General features: G+C 46.3%; 1 protein-coding gene across 1 annotated transcript; it reads right to left on the bottom strand.

The window, feature by feature from the left end:
- Window positions 1–4,834: 4,834 nt before the first annotated feature.
- On the bottom strand, window positions 4,835–16,323 carry YWHAE (tyrosine 3-monooxygenase/tryptophan 5-monooxygenase activation protein epsilon). Its single transcript, XM_078595317.1, has 6 exons — window positions 16,128–16,323; window positions 10,979–11,178; window positions 10,440–10,546; window positions 9,612–9,818; window positions 8,639–8,775; window positions 4,835–6,255 (listed from the first exon to the last, which is right to left on the bottom strand). Exons 1-6 carry the CDS (start codon window positions 16,189–16,191, stop codon window positions 6,200–6,202), a joined length of 771 nt encoding a protein of 256 aa, XP_078451443.1. The 5' UTR covers window positions 16,192–16,323; the 3' UTR covers window positions 4,835–6,199.
- Window positions 16,324–19,845: the final 3,522 nt, after the last annotated feature.

Genomic DNA, 19,845 nt, shown 5'->3' with positions numbered 1-19,845 from the left:
GGTGTCTGTGTACGTGTGGTGGTGGTGTGTGTGTGGTGGTGGTGTGTGTGTGTGTGTGGTGGTGTGTGTGTGGTGGTGGTGTGTGTGGTGGTGGTGTGTGTGTGTGTGTGTGGTGGTGTGTGTGTGGTGGTGTGTGTGTGTGGTGGTGTGTGTGTGGTGGTGGTGTGTGTGTGGTGGTGTGTGTGGTGTGTGTACGTGTGGTGGTGTGTGTACGTGTGGTGGTGGTGTGTGGTGGTGGTGTGTGTGTCTGTGTACGTGTGGTGGTGGTGTGTGTGGTGGTGTGTGTGGTGGTGTGTGTGGTGGGTGTCTGTGGACGTGTGGTGGTGGTGGTGTGTGTCTGTGTACGTGTGGTGGTGGTGTGTGTGGTGGTGGTGGTGTGTGTGTACGTGTGTGGTGGTGGTGGTGTGTGTGTGTACGTGTGTGTGTGTCTGTGTACGTGTGGTGGTGGTGTGTGTGGTGGTGTGTGTGGTGGGTGTCTGTGGACGTGTGGTGGTGGTGGTGTGTGTCTGTGTACGTGTGGTGGTGGTGTGTGTGGTGGTGGTGGTGTGTGTGTACGTGTGTGGTGGTGGTGGTGTGTGTGTGTACGTGTGTGTGTGTCTGTGTACGTGTGGTGGTGGTGTGTGTGGTGGTGTGTGTGGTGGGTGTCTGTGGACGTGTGGTGGTGGTGGTGTGTGTCTGTGTACGTGTGGTGGTGGTGTGTGTGGTGGTGGTGGTGTGTGTGTACGTGTGTGGTGGTGGTGGTGTGTGTGGTGGTGTGTCTGTGGACGTGTGGTGGTGGTGGTGTGTGTGGTGGTGGTGGTGTGTGTGTACGTGTGTGGTGGTGGTGGTGTGTGTGTGTACGTGTGTGTGTGTCTGTGTACGTGTCCTGCACAACAGCAGCAGCAGCCGACACAGAGACGCAGCTCTCCGGCTCAGCCAGGCATTGTCAGGAGCCCTCCTTTCTTTCCTCCCCTTTCTTTCTTATCCGAACACGAGCCGCCAATGTTGCTTGGTTATCTCCCGATGATGATCGATCACTGTTCTGCTGATGGTGATGGTGGTGGTGGCGATGCTGATGATGCTGATGATGATATCCGTTCGCTCCGACTTGCGCGCACAGACCTCGGGAGCTGGCGGATAAACGCGGGTCGGACTAGAAGATTCGCGGAGCGTGGAGCTAAAGACCGCTTGGGACAATTCTCAATTCGTGCGCCTTTTGGCATCATCTGGTCCAACACCATGTGAGACTAGGCTCTAAGGAAAGCTGTCTCGGTGTGGATCAATCCATTTCAAGGACAGTGCATACATTATCAGAGTTATGTTTTTTGTTTGCATTCTGACCGCAGGTATTGTGGTCAAAATGCAAACATGACTCCTTGTAAACAAAAAAGGTGTCAGATTTGTTGCCAGATGAAAGGGTAAAAAAACAATTATCACAATGCTCTCTCTTGGTTTGAAGCTTTCGTGACTGCAGGACTTACTCTGTGGTGCTTTTGGTAAAGTCACGTAGAAAGAAAATGAATTAAATAATAGAGTACGACGTTTCGATTGCAACACAAGCAACCGTCTTCAGGTCGAACTAAATTTGAGAGAGAGAGACAAAACACAGGCACGGAGACACACACACAGACACACAAGCAGAGAGAGACAACACAGACACAGAGAGAGACACACACAGAGACACAGAGAGAGAAACACACAATCAGAGAGAGACAACACAGAGACACACAGACACACAAGCAGAGAGAGACACACACAGAGACACACAGACAGAGACACACAACAGAGACACACAGACAAACACACGAGCAAAGAGACACACACAGAGACACAGAGAGAGACACACACAGAGACACACAGAGAGAGACACACAACATAGACACACAGACACACAGAGAGAGAGACAACATAGACACACAGAGAGACACAAGCAGAGAGAGACACACACACAGAGAGAGACACACACAGAGACACAGACACACAAGCGGAGAGAGACAACACAGAGACACACAGAGAGAGACACACACAGAGACACAGAGAGAGACACACAACAGTTTAACTCACATGAATAGTGAGTCAGGCTTTCGCGACCAATATCATCCATAATACAGGTTTTTGTTGTTGTTGTTGTTGGGTTAGATCGCGTAAATATATAAATATAAATAACACCTTGGTGTTGGAGAGCAAATCCACAACATTTATAATCAGATTGTAAATGTTGTGGATGAGATTGTAAATGTTATGGATGTTGCTGTACTTGTAACGAATTGGCACGTTCTGTTTACGTGACAAACCTTACTCATTGGCTGTGTCGGGTGGTGGCGGGTTTAACGACACATTTATATTGACGCGATCTAATTCCCCCCCAAATCCCCTTTGTATTATGAATTATCTCTGTGCTCGCAATGTGGTTTCCACTCACTTCAGGGGACACGGGGCCAGACGGGATATTAATTTGTTTTATTTGGGGGGTTTTAATGTTGGGAAATCACCGTGTCAAGGTGTAAACCGGCGACACGATCAGATCACTCCGTTATGTCTCCAGTCCATCAGTCACCTGCTGTTCTTGATCATTGTTATCAGACGGCATTTGTATTGTTTAAAGCAAGCAAACCTGGGACCCGTTCCGACCTCACTGAGTATCATGAACAGTCAGATTTGTTTGTTGTTGTTATGTTTACGCTTGCTCACAGAGACTTTTTTTTCTTCAGATAGGGCCCTGCCAAGTTTTTGAACGGTCACTGCAGAAGGTTAATTGCCCGAAACGTCGACAATTATATATTTTCCTTTTGATGGCCGCAGTGTTGAGCTGTTGTTGTTGTTGTTATTCAGCCCAGGACCAGCCCTGGTTTGAAATGAAGCCCTGGCGCGAATGATTAATTGAGCGGCCTGAGGTCGAGCAGTGGCGGCTTGGCCGAAAAATTCCTCCTCGCAGATTGTGTGGACATCCAACAACAACAAATGGCACGAGTTGCGTGCGTAGTTGTGATATTTTTTTTCAAATCAAGATTGCTATTTTATTCAGTTAAAAGAACACAAAAAGTCGAAGCAAATATGCGTGGGGGTCTTTTAGTTTTTTTGTTGTTCGAAAACATATAATGGCCAAGACTCCCCCACCCATGGCATTAATGTTCTTAATGCTTTAGCAAAATTGGCGTTACATAATGTGGTGTGTTCAGGCGATATTGCATTCGTGTAGGTCCCGGTTTCAACGGACTCTTTATCAGGTTGTCAATAAACGCACTTATCTAAATATATCGTATATCTATCTGGGATAGCCTCAATGCGTCTAGAGACCTTTTTTCAGGAGGGTGGTGCTGCTGCTTCCTCTGGAATGTTTAGTCCCATTCCATGAAGGGGTGTTTTGCCTTCATGTGGGACGAAACTGGAGTAACCGGTAAAAGAAAAATTCCACTTGGGATATCCCACAGAGGGAGATTTCAAGAAGCAATTTCTGTACCGCCACCTTTTGGCAGTGGCAAAACAAGAATTAGCTACAACTTTAAACGGAGCTGGTGGAGACGAGTTGACGCCCCGCCTGCAATTGTTTTGCTATCATTACAGTCATTATTACATGATTTTTTTGCAATAATTACCAACGTACGAGATTATCGGAGCAACTAGAATTTTTTTTCGACGCAATTGTTTTACACTAAAGCCCGTGGTGTAATTTTGTCTTGACGTGACATCGCTCTGCCAGAAGCTACGAGTGTGCTTCTACTTGCTGGGAGTTGAAGCGGCAATGTTGTCCACCCTGCGGCGATGAACAAGGTGAGCATAGCCACTTGGAAGTGATTATCGCATTCCGAGACATCTGCTTCGGAGAGACAGCTACAGAAACACGTTTTCTTCGACCTAATTTGTCCGTTTCAAAACCCTATCACGTTCACGTTTGTCTGGTTTTACTTTCCTATGCTTTGGTCAGTCGTCTTCGATGTTAGCTTGTCCTTACCATATGTAGCAGGGTTCAGGAATGACGATAGCAGTTACGTAATGTGCGGCTTCTGCGGCACTGCCATTCAGAGCTGTTGTCAGCAAGCCAACCGGGCGTCAGACGCGGCCAGTTAAAAAAGTGAATTACGTTAATTCTAAAAAAACACACGTTTGAAAGGTGGCTAATTTCAAATGTGTTTGAGTTTTCTAAAGCCGCAGAGAAACTACGCTTGCCTGGCGATTACACATTAACTCTCTAAACTGTAAGAATACCGCTTTTTTACAGTTATAAAATAAGGCAAGTTGCAATATTGGTCAGCTACCGCCACCTGGTGGAAGAATACGGACATAAAAAATACGGGAAAATGGGAATAATAAACACGTCAAGTAATCTAAAATGTCATTCAAATACGACATCTTCTGGCTCAGCTGTCGAAGCACACCGCTGTTAATCTGGGTTCAAATCCAGTTTTTGGCCACTTAATATTAAACCCAAGTTCTCAAGTGCAGAAGGGTTGATGTATCTCAGCCTCATCGCCAACAACTTCACAAAAAGACATTAAGTTTTAATTTGCAGTTTGGAGAAATTCCATCTGAAAATTGAAAATACATTGTCAGTTTGACTATCATGATACAAAATCACAGCAGTGTACTGCATGGTATGTAAATAATTTTTAAAAAGTTTAAAGAACTGTTATGGAGAGGTCATGTGTAATACTGTATATATTTGACTACACATGGTCTAAACTTGTCTGCAATATTTGCAAATGGATTATCAATCTCACGCATGATAGAATAACTTGCAGTAAGACAAACAAATGTGTTAAATGAAGTGATGTTTAAATTAGTTGCCGGAAATGCCAACACTTTACCTTTACAATCAGACACCAGTAACACCACAATAATAGTAAATCCACAATTATTTCAGTCATCCAAAGGTTTAATATGACATTCAGGTTACACAAGAGCATTAAATGAACACAAACAGATTACAATAATAACCAGAACGAAAGCTCATTCGCCAGTGAACTTACATGCTACGACAGCAACACAAACACAAAGACCACAGGATTAATATTTAATATCAGCAAGTTCACAGAATCTTCGTAAAAATGTGATTAAACAGCTAGCGCCTAAAACATCACACCCAAGATTCAAGTACAAGTTATTTCCACTGCGCAGACATATACGGATCGCTGGCGACAGCACTGCACAGCCTAAAGCTTAGCAACTGTACCCACGTACTTGTGTCACGGGACGGGTTAAAAATGTTGCACACACTGCGTATTTGTGCAGGCATAGCGACATGTTCAATCATGCTGGAGCCGTTGCAACCCAAACCACTGAATTTGCCCAATTTTGGAATTAAACCTTACCTTTGAACCAATTTGTTCCCCCACCACCCCCCCTCCCCCCCCCCAATTGTTTTAAGCCAGTATATATCTGCCCCTTGCTCCGTTGTCTCAGCCAGCCAAAAGTTGTAAAACATCTTGCGTCTGATGCGGTCAGGTGCCACAAAGATCAATTACGCCTGGTTTTCCACGAAACCCTGCAGCACTAAGAGCCCTAACAAGCTACGATAGCGACTAAATGCAAAAAAGAGAGAAAAAAAACTGAGCAAAAGAGAATCAGAGAAAGCTTTGCGTGAGCAATTCCAGTTAGCCAAAACATCTCTTCACACTACACTCTTCAAAATTTGGCAAACAACAGTAAGCAAACAGTGTGGGGTTTGGGTATTCCCTCAACTGCTTACCGACTCGCATCTAAGTGATCAGCCATTGACAATTCATGTTACTTTGCCGATGTGCTTTAGCGGTCAGAACCTACTAAAAATCCTACTGCTTTATCGCAACATTACGGTTCGTGCGGCCATCGAGCGGTGGTATGGCACGAAAACCGCCGAGATGCTCGGGCTCGCTACGCCGCCACCCTTCGGCAAACTAAAAAGTGCACGCCGTTTTTTAAAACTGCGGCAACCGCCAGTCGCTAGCGCACAGCTTCGAGCAATATGCGCAATTGAGGGGGTGAACGTTTTGGGTTGAGGGTTTTAGGGGTGAGGGTCGGGGGGGGGGGCTTAGAAAGTGAGAAATGAATGCAATGAGCCCTTCATGAACAGAGAAGAGCCAGGGATTTCCTTCCACTTTGTTTTGTGTTTTGATTCACAGCGTGCCCACCATTGAACCCCCACCTCCCTCGCGGGTGGAGGCGGCTGTGAGTGGGAGGCAGCACGGTGTCTGCTGGCTCGAGAGAGAGCGAGAGCTGTGTGGGCTGTGGGTAAATCTGGGGCTCAGTTGGCTTCATTTTCCACATCTTGCAAGGTCTCCTCCTTCGAATCCTCCTCCGCTGTGGGAGAAAGTGCAGGGAAGGGCACACAAGGACCAGCCACAAGTTCGCATCAGTCACGTGTCTTACTCGTGCCTGAACACGTCACAACACCCTTGAATGGTAAAAGCCAGAGTCGGCGACTCGCGATGCTGTAATACGCAAGTACGCATGTCATTAATTGCTTATTTCATATAGCATCATGCATGCTAATTGCATTTCACAAACGCTGAGGAACCAGACAAGCTGGAAAGGCAGTTGGGTGGTGAGCCTACACCAACGATGTCCACGCTATGCTGTCCTTTAAATGTTTTCAGGCAAATAATGAGTGTTTATACATGTCGGAGGAAACTGGAGCACCTGGAGAAAACCCCCACGTGAGAGGGAACATGCTATCCCATACATATTAATTGGTGGCAGTGTGTTTAGAGCTGTTAACAAAAAACACATTTATCAACACTGAATTCAAAGGAATGGCCCTTCTTCAGAGAACATCATAACTGTCCCAAACAGCAAGGGACAGATAATATTAGTCTGCACTTTCCTGTACTGCCTTCTCCTGGCAAACCAGGATGCCCACGGGAAAGGAGTTTCTCATCATTTGTGTGACCAATCAGCCCTAGCCTCCACAATGCTGGAATACAGGAATGCGCCACCACCGCCTGGCCTGATGGCCAAGTAACGCCAAATGACTAAACTCCGAAAGAAACGCGAGCAACAGGGCGCACGTGCGGCGATGCGTAAATCGTGGAGGCCACAAGGTCTTCTGGCGACAGTCGGGTGGAGGAGCATTACATTTGTAGCGAAGGTGGCGACGGTGGAGATTAAATGCAGGCTGACCTAGATCCAGTGGTTTGAAATTTTTTACACCAAAAAGGCTCCGTTAAAAGATAAGATCCAGTTTAGGAATCTGGTAAGCATTGAGGGCAAATTGTGAGGCTGAGCCTCTCTAAGCTTGCAGTGGCTGGAAATTTTCAATTAGGGAAGAGGATTTAGAGAGCACACAGTACACAACTGGTGTGTTGGATCACTCAACTTGTCGACAAAAAAGTGCCTCACTTTGCAATGTTGAGGGAGCATGTTTTACTGAAATAGGCTCATTTTGCCAATGCATGCCATTTTAGAGACTACCTGTTAAATCATGATCAGCGGCATACACTTCAATTAAAATGAATGGATGGAATCCTTAGAAAAAGTAATGTTTTTTAAAAGGAACCAAATTGGCAGTGTAAGTTTGCTCATTATTTCTATTACAGCAATCTAAGCAAAGGATGCAATCTGTTCTAAGACATATTTATTGTGATATCTCATAACAAAACACTGGCACCACCATTAACTGTTTACTATAATCAACTCTATGCAGCACTAGCTGTTCCTGGGTATGCATACTTGTGAAGATAAACATCTGAGCATGCAGGTACAGTGAAACCCGCTTAAAATCCTCATTCTCCGAAGGTCACGCTGCAACAAACGCAGGTCTGGTGGTTGGAGACCAAAGCATCAAATTGAGTGCGTGCATGTGAAGAATGTACGCACATAAGCGCAAAAACAAAGAGGAATCTGCTTCTCGTGTACGGGTGAATGTAACAAAAATCAAAGCAAAAAATATATTTTACGTCCAGTTTATTTCATCTAATTGATGGCGTTTGTGAAGGCGGTGTGCGGCACCTCCACTGCTGCCGATGAACAACCTCTTTTTTGGGCAGTGGTTTAGGACGGAAGAGAATGGCAGGCACATGCGAGGGGCGTTAGCCTCTTGTATGCCGAAATGTACACCGTCCTGAGCCGTCTAACGGCAAACGCACATCAGTGCCGCCACAATTCAGAGCGCCAACCAATGTGCACGCATCGATATCCATTCGTCTTCAGCAACTTTATGGTGCGCGAGTGCAATGGAGCGCGCTCCACATTGTGCGAAACATTTATGGAAACGTCCCCCTCTCGCCTGAGGTTATTTGTTGCAATTTTAAACATTAGAAAAACACGACAACAAAACAGCACATTACATAGCCGCAGGTGAGCGATTAACCACCCGCATTCGTACAAGGTGTGGCGATCATTTTATATGGCTCTTCACAAATCTGACTTTGTTACATTAATATAGTCTTACACCGTGTGGCTATTTGCTACTTCTACTAAAGTACATTAAATAATTCTCCCTCGTTTAAAGCAGTTTGTGCTCTATTTTTGTCCAGTAACCTTTTTGTGCGTGGTGTAACGTGTCATTTCCTGTAGAAGTTAACGTCTTGACGTTTTCGAATACCTATACCTCAATACCCAGCGAGTCGGACGTGCGCCATTGCACTACAAAATCAAAGCGGACACTTCAGAGGTAGTGACGTGGCCGTCGACGCGGAGTAACTGGAAAGGACAGACGGAGACCGACATTGGGCTTGCCACTTACCATCGCCCTGCATGTCGGACGTCCACAGTGTCAGGTTGTCCCTCAGCAGCTGCATGATGAGCGTCGAGTCCTTGTAGCTCTCCTCGCTCAACGTGTCCAACTCAGCGATGGCATCGTCAAACGCCGCCTTGGCCAGTCTGCACACGAGCGCAGGGCCACGCCGCGTCTTAACAAACGAGCTCAGCACGCAGGCGCACATGCAATCTGACCCCTTGACCTGACTTTCATGGGGCCTCAGCTTCTATTGTCACACAAAATCGTTACGGTGAACTTTTGTACACGTATAGGTCTTTTTTTTTTTCTCTAGCTGGACAAAGAATGTTTTATTATAATGCGGAGTATTTCTAAGCTCAGTCTCACCAGGCTATACATGAGCTCGACCAATTTAAAAATAGACCCAACAATGTAAAAAAAAGAACAGGTGACAGTTGGTGCCTACATCAATGTGTAAAAGTAGGACATTTCATACCACGAGGCACCAATGATAGTAGAGTTATAGAGCTAGATTATACTGATGATCCCCAATAATGGTACATTTCCTTTACTTCAAATAAAACATCTTTAATCTTATCGTCAATCCAATGCAAAATGAAGGTCTCCCCACACTGTGTTGGTCATAGTGATTGTTTTACCAAACTTTACCCTACTGGTCAGTGCAGATTGATCACAGCGGGTGCCCAGGATCGGTACAGATATCACTTGCCAACAATGTCCACCAAGGCCAACAATCAAATTCGGGACCAGGTTCATAGTGCGGCGTGGTAACCACTGTGCCCGCCACTGCCCCCCCCCTCTTTTATTCCGCATAGCTGTACAATGTAAATGGTTTGAAATATCCACGGGACAACATTTTAATCTGCCGGCTTCGACTGTTGCACTCACACATGCGCTTGCTCCGCTCCAGTGAGCCTTGCCTAAAAGCATCAACGGGAAATAACGCCGCACAACTTAGGTGGGCGCGTGGCCAGGTAACCTGCAGGCGCGGTCGGGCGAGTTGAGGATCTCGTAGTAGAAGACCGAGAAGTTGAGCGCGAGGCCGAGGCGGATGGGATGCGTGGGCGGCAGCTCGGTGGTGGCGATGTCACTCGCCGCCTTGTACGCCACCAGGCTGTTTTCCGCCGCCTCCTTCCGGTCGTTGGCCGTGGTGAACTCTGCCAGATACCGGTGATAGTCGCCCTTCCTACATAAACAGCAAGGTGTAAAAAAAATTAAACAAGAAAATTATGGGATCGCTTGGACAGAGGCACAACCCCAGATAAACAAAAAATAATACTGTAGTCTTCATTAACATTGCCTTTATAATTAAGTACAAAAATATAACACGCTGACAATTTAAACAATGGTGTTTCTTTGAAACAAAGCGATGGCAAAGACATTGACTGCTGTGTCGTTGTTGATGGCTCTTTACACTGTCACGCACCTATGAAGGCTGGAAAGGGTCTGCTCTCCTTTATCCACCAATGGAAAACTATTTATACGTCTGATAAGAGCTTGGCAACTCACCTATGATACCCCAGTTTTTCTCAGCGCCCCAACAGTCTAATCCAGTTAACCTCTCCCTACTCTCAATCTCTGTTTAAAAGATGGACCATGGCTCGAAGTGGGTCAACCTATTGTCCACTTCTGTTGTAAGGCAATGTTCATGAGGAGGGGTAGGAACAAAATGATGTACACATTTAGCTAAATTAAGCAATTTCTCCATAGCTGTGTGGCACTTCGTAGATGAAATGAACTTCTACAAAGGAATTTAACACTTTGCAGTCCTTCACTGCGCTCGAGGTAAAAACTGGGCGAGGCTCACATTTTGTAGTAGAAGACTTTGGACTCGCCAGTGGAGGCGGTGGGGATAAGGTGCTTATCTAGAACGTCCAGGATGTCGCCGCAAATTGACTTCAACTCTTTCTCCACCTGCGTGGGCACAAAAGACCTGTAATTTAGACATTTGTGTAGTGCTGCACCGATGCGAAAAAGAGACCAAAATCGCACAAGCCACATGTTGTCATGATCCTCGGGATGGCAAATGGCAAAGATGACAGTGACCTTGAAAGTGCATTCGATTTCTAACGCTGCAAGCGGCCGAAAAAAGAGACAGGTTTACAGAAAAATATCGTGCTAACGTTCAAAATGTTTACTTAATTGCCGTACATTTACATTTTTATCTCATCACGTATAATTATCTTTGCGCGTGTACACGACCTTTTTATTGTTTATTCAAATAGCTTCAAGCGGCATCTATTTTTACTATGACTGTCGAACAAAATTTGACTGCCACCAATGAGCGTGGTCCCACATCCTGGCCGAAGCCGACACACCCAATCCACTACCCAAGGTTCAGCTCACCATCTGCCGGTACTCGCGGATGAGCTTGAGCTTCTCCTCGCCACCCTTGCTCTCCTCCTTCTGCTCGATGGACGAGATGATGCGCCAGGACGCACGCCGCGCCCCGATCACGTTCTTGTAGGCCACCGACAGCAGGTTCCGCTCCTCCACCGACAACTCCACGTCCAGCGCCGCGACCTTCTTCATGCTCTCCACCATCTCTGTGGGAACCGACACCAGGCCAGTTGACTACACCGCCATACGTCGTTTCTCAAGGGACGTTTGCGCTGTCAGCGCTCATTTGCAGCGAGACGTCTCCTTACGTGTGCCGGGCTAAAAGCGCCTCCAAGCTCTTGAAAGGGAGACGGGGAAAATGGCCACGAGTGAACGCACGGCAACATCTACAAATGCCTCCATTTTCTGCAGTGGCCTACGCGAGTCCACAATTCTGTACGCGACACATTGCATTTTACACATCACATAGGTAGCATTGCAAATGGAGTCCCCTTTGGGAATTCCCACAACCCAACCCCCGCCTCCAATCGGCACGACGCCCCTGCAGCTACCTTATTTTTCTTTCTGACAAAAAGCAATCTTCCTTGCATGTAAACATGCAGTGTACACAAGATGCCATTTGATACTGCAGTACACAGGAAACAGTGGGAATATATTTCCTTTTGCTTGGGATTTTAACTCGCTCCGATATGACTGAGATTTTTTTTGGGAGCCCCAACCAAATGAATTGTTTATCATGTGGCTTTTGCAATGCTGTCTCTCTTCCTCTCAATTGCTCAGACACTCTAATGTACCTAATATTCTCAAAGAATAATATGTCACGTATCTGCCAATCACACATTCGTATTGTGTGGGTCAAGTACACTCATAACATCTAACATTGACAAATAAGTGTCACAGCTTGGCAGCAATGCATAGCCAGAGTAAACACTATTAAAGAATACCAAATTTGAATTCACCAGTATATATTTACCAAAAGTGAGCAATGAAAAATATAAAATTGACCCGCTCTTCAAAACTGCATCAATAGCACAAATTGTAACCTATTTATTACCTTGCTTTTATCAAGTTCAAGTGATTACACACCAACAATATTAGATACCTGACAAATAACAATGGTTAAAGTATTATTCTCCACACCACAATGACTGCGGCACATGGTGCTGGCTTGGTCACTTGGTTGTGCCACACACTCGTACCAACCAGCGTGGCGCACGCGTGCATGCCCCCCCCCTCCGCCGCTTTGAGCATGGTCGTCGACGCGTCCTTGCACATCTTGGGAGGCACGACCAATTACTCTAATGAGTTTCCCCCCTTGACCCTGGGGGCCCAGTCACTCTGCTTCCTAGAACTTGTCAAGCAATTGCATTCAAAATACTAAATTTAAGGAAATGGCACGGGAGATGCACAGCGAAACAGAGGCACCGGCCTTGGAAGGTGGGGGGGGGAACGAGATAAGGCAAGGAGGTAGAATGAAATGAAAGAAAGGTTTTTGAGCAGATATATCAAAACAGATTGGTAGGCATCACGTTTTGAAAATAGATATGTAGATGGGCAGGGCAGTCGAAAAAAGATTAAGCAGACTTAGAAGGTTGCAGATGCGAGTTCAAGATAAGTATATGGCAGGTCTGCGAGGTGGTATGGAGATGGCAGTACATAAATGGATTCTAATATATATCTCTATATTGCACTTTGAGTTGTTACTCTTTCTGATACAAAGATTTTTCTCCAGGTACTCCAGGATGTTTGATGTTTGATCAATTCTATTGACCAAACGTCCCAATTCAGAATTCTCCTAAATAAATTAGTCCTGAGACTCGGCGAGACTGTCCTGGCAAATAAAGAGAGCACGTCATGAAGCACCGCAAATCAGAACCTAAGGAGGCGAGGTGGGCGCGAGGCTTGGCAGGGAGGGCATCAGGGTAGCGAGGGGCAACAACGCTTCGGCATCACGGTTGCCATGCACACCAGCAGTGTGCACAGTGGATGCGGTGCAGCAAAAACCAGAGAAGGCAGCCAATTGATGCCCATTCCTACGGTGCCCAGCTAAATCGCTGCAGGGTCATTGATTACAAACACAGTAATATTATAAAAAAAAATGAACTGCAATACAGTGTTGCTCACACGGTGACATACACACAAATGACAATTCATCGGCAGTAAATAAAGGCACAACACATTCTGCAAGCTAATTTCTACTCTTGCTGGGAATCATATTGCATGCACACGTGTCTTATAAAGTAATGAAACACTGTGTACTGTACAGTATTATACAGATACTTGTGGTATAATTACACAGAGTATACGCATGCATGCTCTGTATAATACGTGATTACAGAAAGCGTGACTTCACATTCCATTACAGCTATTGTATTATTGAGGACTCCTATTTTATATTCAAAAAGGCTGTGTCTCTAGGCAATGCTCACCTCTACTAGCACGATATTACACACTACAGTGCACGGTAATGAAGAGGCAGCAGTGGTGTGTGCTATGAACCCCGGAAAATGAGTTTGATTCCCGACCACCGCTGACATCAGTGGCGAGTGATATCAGAAACGGTCATGGGCCCAATCATCACCAATCTGGCCTGGTCAAATAACCCACATGACCAACACGGCGTGTTGAATTGACGAAGGACTGTCAACTATTACGTTAGTATTGTGCCACGCTACTATAAGTAAAGCTGTTATGAGCACACGAGTACAATGCACTGCTTAAGATAACACGCGGCGTTACACAGTCCTAAGCACAACCGTTGTATCCAGGTCTCTGCCATTGCTGCTGATGCCACCACACCTCGCCATCCCCTCTCCATCCTTCCTTCTTCCAGGTCAAGCAGCTGTAAAAAAAGTCCGGCAATTGCCCTCTCCAAGATCCGTTATGGCCCGAGTATGAGCCATTGTTAAAGTATAAGACAATGCATGACAGAGTAATAACGCAGCATGGCAAGCGGTGCTTTAGTATATGCACGTGTATGACCCTTTTGTCAATACGATTCTGGATGAAGACCTCCCCAAATCGGAAAAATAGAATCTTCGGATAAGGTATTGTTGGGTCACCCCTTCAAGCACTATCATCCATGCTCAAACCTGCTTAGCTTCTGAGATCTGGCTAGATCAGGCAAATTCTGGGTTATTTATCATAGGCAGAGATTTAGTTCTTTGCAAACATGATTGTTATTCTTACTTTGTGAATTCATGACGTGGACAAATGGGAACGGCAACTCATGTAACAACCGTTGACCTATTGTTTCAGGTGGTCAGGTGGTCCGGTTGGGTTGGAGAAAGGGTTGTAGCCGATTGCGTAAGATCGGTGTAAAAAATACCCAGTTTCACGCGAGTATCAAGTGTAAAATAAGGACAATTCGAAATGGGACATTCTTCTCTTTTTGGGACTAGGCCCTAAAGAAGGCTGTCTCTGGTGTAGGCCAATCAGTTTCAAATAAAATGCATTTTTGTTTGCATGTTCACCACAAGTTTCGTGCGTGGTTAATGTACGAATTGATTCCTTGCAAAAGGTGTCTATTTGGTGTTTGAACATCTTGACACATCCTCTTTTATTGCCAGAAAGGGTAAATCACATTATTATTTGTTCATACAAGAACAATTCGCTTACGCCGTTTAATTGAACCGGCTTCTGGAAATGAATCTTGGGCGGTCTTTGCGCCCTACTTTTCTTTGCATTCCAGGTATTGCACAAAAAAGAGACCTGTCTCAAAGGGCTCACACATGGCTCCAATTAATGTCACTATACAGTATCTATTGTGTGTGTAAAATGATATGCCTGTGGCCAAATCACACGGACATCGCCTGGATCTGTTGACCACCGTGTATAATCGGTGCTATTGGCTGCGGCGTGGCTCCCTGCTGACCATCAGCAGCTGGAAAGTGCAGCACAATCCATCGTTGTGCTGTGCTTCTATGCTCCCAATGCCTTCACCAGCGTGGTCAAATAACCCCCCCCCCCACCACCTCTCTCTCTCTCCAAAAGAGTTACAAAAGTACCTTCAATGTTAAGTGTAATTATAATGGAAGTTAAATTAAGGTACTGTATTGTATGGCCGTCTTTTGTGGGTGGCATTCTGCACGTTTCCCCTATCAGCACGCACGGGGAAGGGCATGCGGCTACCGACACAGGCGAGGAAACGGGGGGTGGGGAACCCCCCTCAATATGTAATAGAAGATTAAGTGACAACCATTTCATTAAAACAATAACGGCATTGGCGATATGTTAGTTTTAATAAGCGTCGCCTCCACCGGACACACAAACACCGTCCCCAACTTCCAGATCGCACGCATCTCCATCAACGCCTGTCAACGCACAATCCACGGAATCCCACACCCCCCCCCCAAACCTCCCTATTGGGGACACGTACGACGACTTATTTAGTGTAAAAAAAATATTTAGTGCGGTTTTTTACGGACACCATTGACCGATCGTTATTTATTTCATTTAATCTTCAACGCTTCCCTAAAGGGGCCCCCCCACACCACCACCACACCACTCCACCACCACACCACTCCACCACCACACCACTCCACCACCACACCACACCACTCCACCACCACCACCACACCACTCCACCACCACCACACCACTCCACCACACCACTCCACCACACCACCACCGCCACCCCAACCGCCACCACAACCGCCACCACCAGACCACCACACACCACCACTCCACCACCACCACACCACTCCACCACACCACCCCAACCGCCACCACAACCGCCACCACCACACTACCACCACTCCCCTCCATGCGGTTAGAAAGACTCGAGCAGCAATAGGGCGGTGATGCGGCCAAAGTGCTCCACGATTCCTGCCACCCCAACGCCTTTTCTAATGAACGCGAGGCCCACGAAAGCCACGCGAACCCATCAAAAACATGTCATCACCAACGTCCCGACACGCGTTTAACGAAACGATAATCAACGCAGATGGGGTAGGGGGCCGTCTCTGGACGCACAAAGAGGTAGCCATGTACGTGCGACCTATTTGCGTCCCGTGGAAGGAGACGCGATTTGTCTCGCAGCTGGGGGGGCGACTCTCTCGCTCGCTCGGCGAGTCGCCCCCCCGGCCGCGAAAGAGACGGCGCTTCGCCCTCTCATTTTCACTCGAATTTATAATCACTTAAAACAACCACGTACCGTCGTAGCGCTCGGCCTGTTCGGCCAATTTGGCCTTGTACACTTGATCCTCCTTGTCCTCCATGACGGATGGCGCGTTTTGACGGTGGATTCCAATCGGATTCTCCGTCGCTTTAATTTGTTTATTTTCTCCGCTTCGCTCTCGCCCGACGATCAAGATGGCCGAAAGTAGCGCCGGGGCCGCGGTGGTGGCTGGGGGGTGGGGGCCGGCTGAGGGGGGGGGGAACTTCCACCCAAGCCCCACCCCTCAACCCCCGCGCCCCGCCCCCCGAGTTTCAAATCCCTACATCGCATCGACACGGCCGAGCGCGCCCCCCTTCCCATTGGATTGGCTGGTGAGAGCCCTCGTCCAATCACGGCCAATGGTGGTGGGGGGGGGGGTCGGTCACGTGACGCGCACCGGGCAATGGCGTTCGTCGAAGGCGTCCGATCCGCTCTGCGAAATCCAACGGCGGCGGTCGCGCGCGCGCCGGGAGCGGGGAGGCGGTTGCTAGGCGACGCGTTTGCGTCATCGGTGGGGCGGGGGGGGGGCGGCGGGGGGGGCGGGGGCACGTTCCGGTGACGTCAGCGCGGCAAGCCATGGGCGGGGCGCGCGCGCGCGGGTTGGTGGGTGGGTGGGGGCAGAGAAGGAGCGGTTGGTGGGCGGGGGGTCGAGTTGCCATGGATACGGGCGAACCCACTGACGTCATGCGCAATTCTGCACTGAGGCAATTCGCTGATGCGATTCGCCTTTAAACGTTTCCCCGTGCGGCTGATTGATGTCCCGTCACTCACCAAAATTAAAAATATATATTTATATTCTAGATTTGAAGCTTTCGTGACTGCAAGGATTCATACTCTTAGGTTTTTTCGGTAAAGTCACGTAGGCAAAAAATAATTAATTAATTAGATAACTAAATAACACAAATTTGACATTAATTATATTATTTTTTACCGAAAAAACCTAAGAGTATATATGTATACACGAGCTAGCAGTGCATGCGTCCTTGCTCACTCTGTGATCTGATCCGCATGCCATGCGTTGCCCTGCGGCAGTTTGGCCCCGGAACGAGTGTCTCGCCGTGAAAATTGTCCATGGTGATACATAAATTAGGATGTTTAAAACATACATATCCCGCTTCCAATTAGCAGCAATGTGTGCGAGATGATTACACTCTTGGGGATAAAACTAGAAGTTCTCTTCTCATGCATTGCCGATCTATTTTGAATCCTAAGTAGATCGTTAACTTCCTGCATCCTAAATCAGAATCACGTTACTGTAGTGTACGGCAGGTCTCCAAAAATGCACCCTCCAATAATCCACAAAGTCGTGTAATTCACGAATAACCCGCCGTTTTCGGCTTTTGTAATCTGAGGGGTGGGACCGTTGATCCTGAAATCCATAAAAATATCGAATATCTGGATTTCTTACAGTATTTATCCGGGAATCCGCATCACACCGCGTCGGTACAAGACACTTTTCGCGGATTATGGGACCAACCACGACGGTGTGCCGCAGAATTTTCTTGCTGTGGTTGTCCCACCTGATGAAGTTCGCTTGTGTTGCGATCGAAACGTCGTGATTTGTTTTCTTTTATACCTACGTGACTTTACCGAAAGAACCAAGGAGTATGGATTCCTGCAGTCACGAAAGCTTCAAATCAAGATTGGTGTACCACAGATTATGGGATCTGCGATATGCCCCCCAAATATCAATGTGGATAATTGGAGTCGTGCTGTATTACACAAATTAGGGACATCTGCATTTTTATCCTGGTTGTAAATAGCATACTTTTTTGTAAGCACGTTTTGTCATCTGCCCTATCAATTTTCCTAAATATTAATCAAATAAACATTGCTCATTCGAACACAAATTTATAATTGGAAAACAGGAGAAAAGTACAAACTCAGCATATATCGTAATAGGCGACAAACCCGTACGTACCACGGTTGCTACAAAAAAGAAACACTTTGGAACATTGAGAAATCTGCTTCAACTCAAAACAAAGAAAGCATCCACGAATTCAATTGCGGGACAAAGTGCAATGTTGTGAAATTTCTTTTGCAAGCACTGTTTAGGATTACATGGAAATTGGCCACCAAAAAGGACACTAAAAATCAACAGCTAGCAGCAATATCATACAAAAAAAACACTAGAAAGCACCGGTAAGTAATCCCAACTAAATCAGATGTAGTCATTGAAGATTATATTTTACCGCTGAGATTTACGTGCAATTATTATTGTCGTTACATTTCAAGCCAATATTGGTACAACATGTGCCGTGCTCTTCGCAATCAAATGCATTATACGATTACGTTTCTGGAACGATATCTGCTTTCAATAAACCGTTCACCCCTCGTTGGCTCGTGCCTCATTAATGGGTCGTGTACAGCTGCCCCATGCCACCCAATTCAACAGTCCAGTGGTCCCACATGTGGCCACAGCTTACTCGACCTTAGATGAACCCATAGGAATGGCAATAATTCACTCAAATTTGGCACTTGAAGTTGAAGGATGAAGGACATAGGTATCCATTCATCATCAGCCATGGTGAATCCACTGCTGTATTAAAGCCTCCCCAAGCTGCTGCCACCACCTCTCACCATCCTACAATGCAATAATAATTCCACCTGGTGCCACTTGCACACGAGCTGATTTTACATTACACTTAACAATACAGGTTTGCCAGTGTACCTCTTTAAGGTCAAACTTTAATGGATTTTGAGATGATAAGGTGGAGTATTTTTTACATGTAAAAAAATGGAATTCAGCCATCCGTGCTGTCGACTGCCTGCTTCTGTTCGAGTCCAGCCTCAAGAACTTTATTTTTACCTCTGCCCTGGGTACAGCTTCTGGAGATGTGATCACATTTAGACACGATATAAATGAAAATTGGATTTTATTATATCACGGCTTACCATGCCTGTACAAAAATTGGGCGAGATCAGACGAAAGAGGGGTCTTAGAGGCAGATACAGAAAGATGCAGGAGAGACACACACAGACATTGATACAGGAACAGAAACAGACCCAGAAATGGACACAAATATCGTACAGCGAGACTAAAATAAACAAAAACAGACACAGTTATACTGACAGGTAGAGACACAGATGCATGGTGACATCGAAAGACAGAGAGACGGACTCACTAACCGAGTGTATGTTTATTATCATTATAACGTATTCTAAATACTCTTACGTTTAACCTGCATGTTAGAAATAATAGCTGTAAGTTTGCTGAAGTTTGTTGAGTGTTGACTCCTGTAACAGCAGCAGTCTTGTGCCTCTAAATGTTGGTGTACAATAGTATGAATCATTACATTTTTCGACATATATACAGTACAGTATTGGAAAATGGGCTTAATATTGCGATAGTGTTGACTCTTCGCCAACAGCAGCCGTGCACACCGTGTCAACCCATGAGATTTACCACCTATTCTTGTACAGGGAAATTGAGTTTTCAGGTCCATACGGCGTACATCCGTTTCAATACGGGCAACAACAGAAAAATGTGTCTATTTGTTTGTGTTTCTCTCTTGTGATGGGACTTTGTTGGGTGAACGTTGAGATTTATAAGGGCACGAGGTGACCAATAAGATCTCAATTGGTCTGTAATAAGGTAGGCACTGATAAGGGGTTCACAGGTATGTAGTGGTGAGTGTACTCGTGGTGAGTGTCTACTTGTTTGTGTTTCTCTCTTGTGATGGGACTTTGTAGGGTGAACGTTGAGATTTATAAG

Source organism: Lampetra planeri, chromosome 6, assembly GCF_965212315.1.
Source record: "Lampetra planeri chromosome 6, kcLamPlan1.2.h2, whole genome shotgun sequence".
NCBI lineage: Eukaryota > Metazoa > Chordata > Hyperoartia > Petromyzontiformes > Petromyzontidae > Lampetra > Lampetra planeri.
This window is presented reverse-complemented; position numbering and strand designations above follow the sequence as displayed.

What these genes read in the sequence shown, in the direction of transcription:
- YWHAE (XM_078595317.1), bottom strand. Translation starts at nt 16,191, where the DNA reads ATGGAGGACAAGGAGGATCAAGTGTACAAGGCCAAATTGGCCGAACAG. An exon ending in ACAGGCCGAGCGCTACGACG is followed by an intron (nt 11,179 to 16,127) that starts GTACGTGGTTGT and finishes CGGTTCCCACAG; the next exon opens with AGATGGTGGAGAGCATGAAG. An exon ending in AAAGTCTTCTACTACAAAAT is followed by an intron (nt 9,819 to 10,439) that starts GTGAGCCTCGCC and finishes CTGTTTATGTAG; the next exon opens with GAAGGGCGACTATCACCGGT.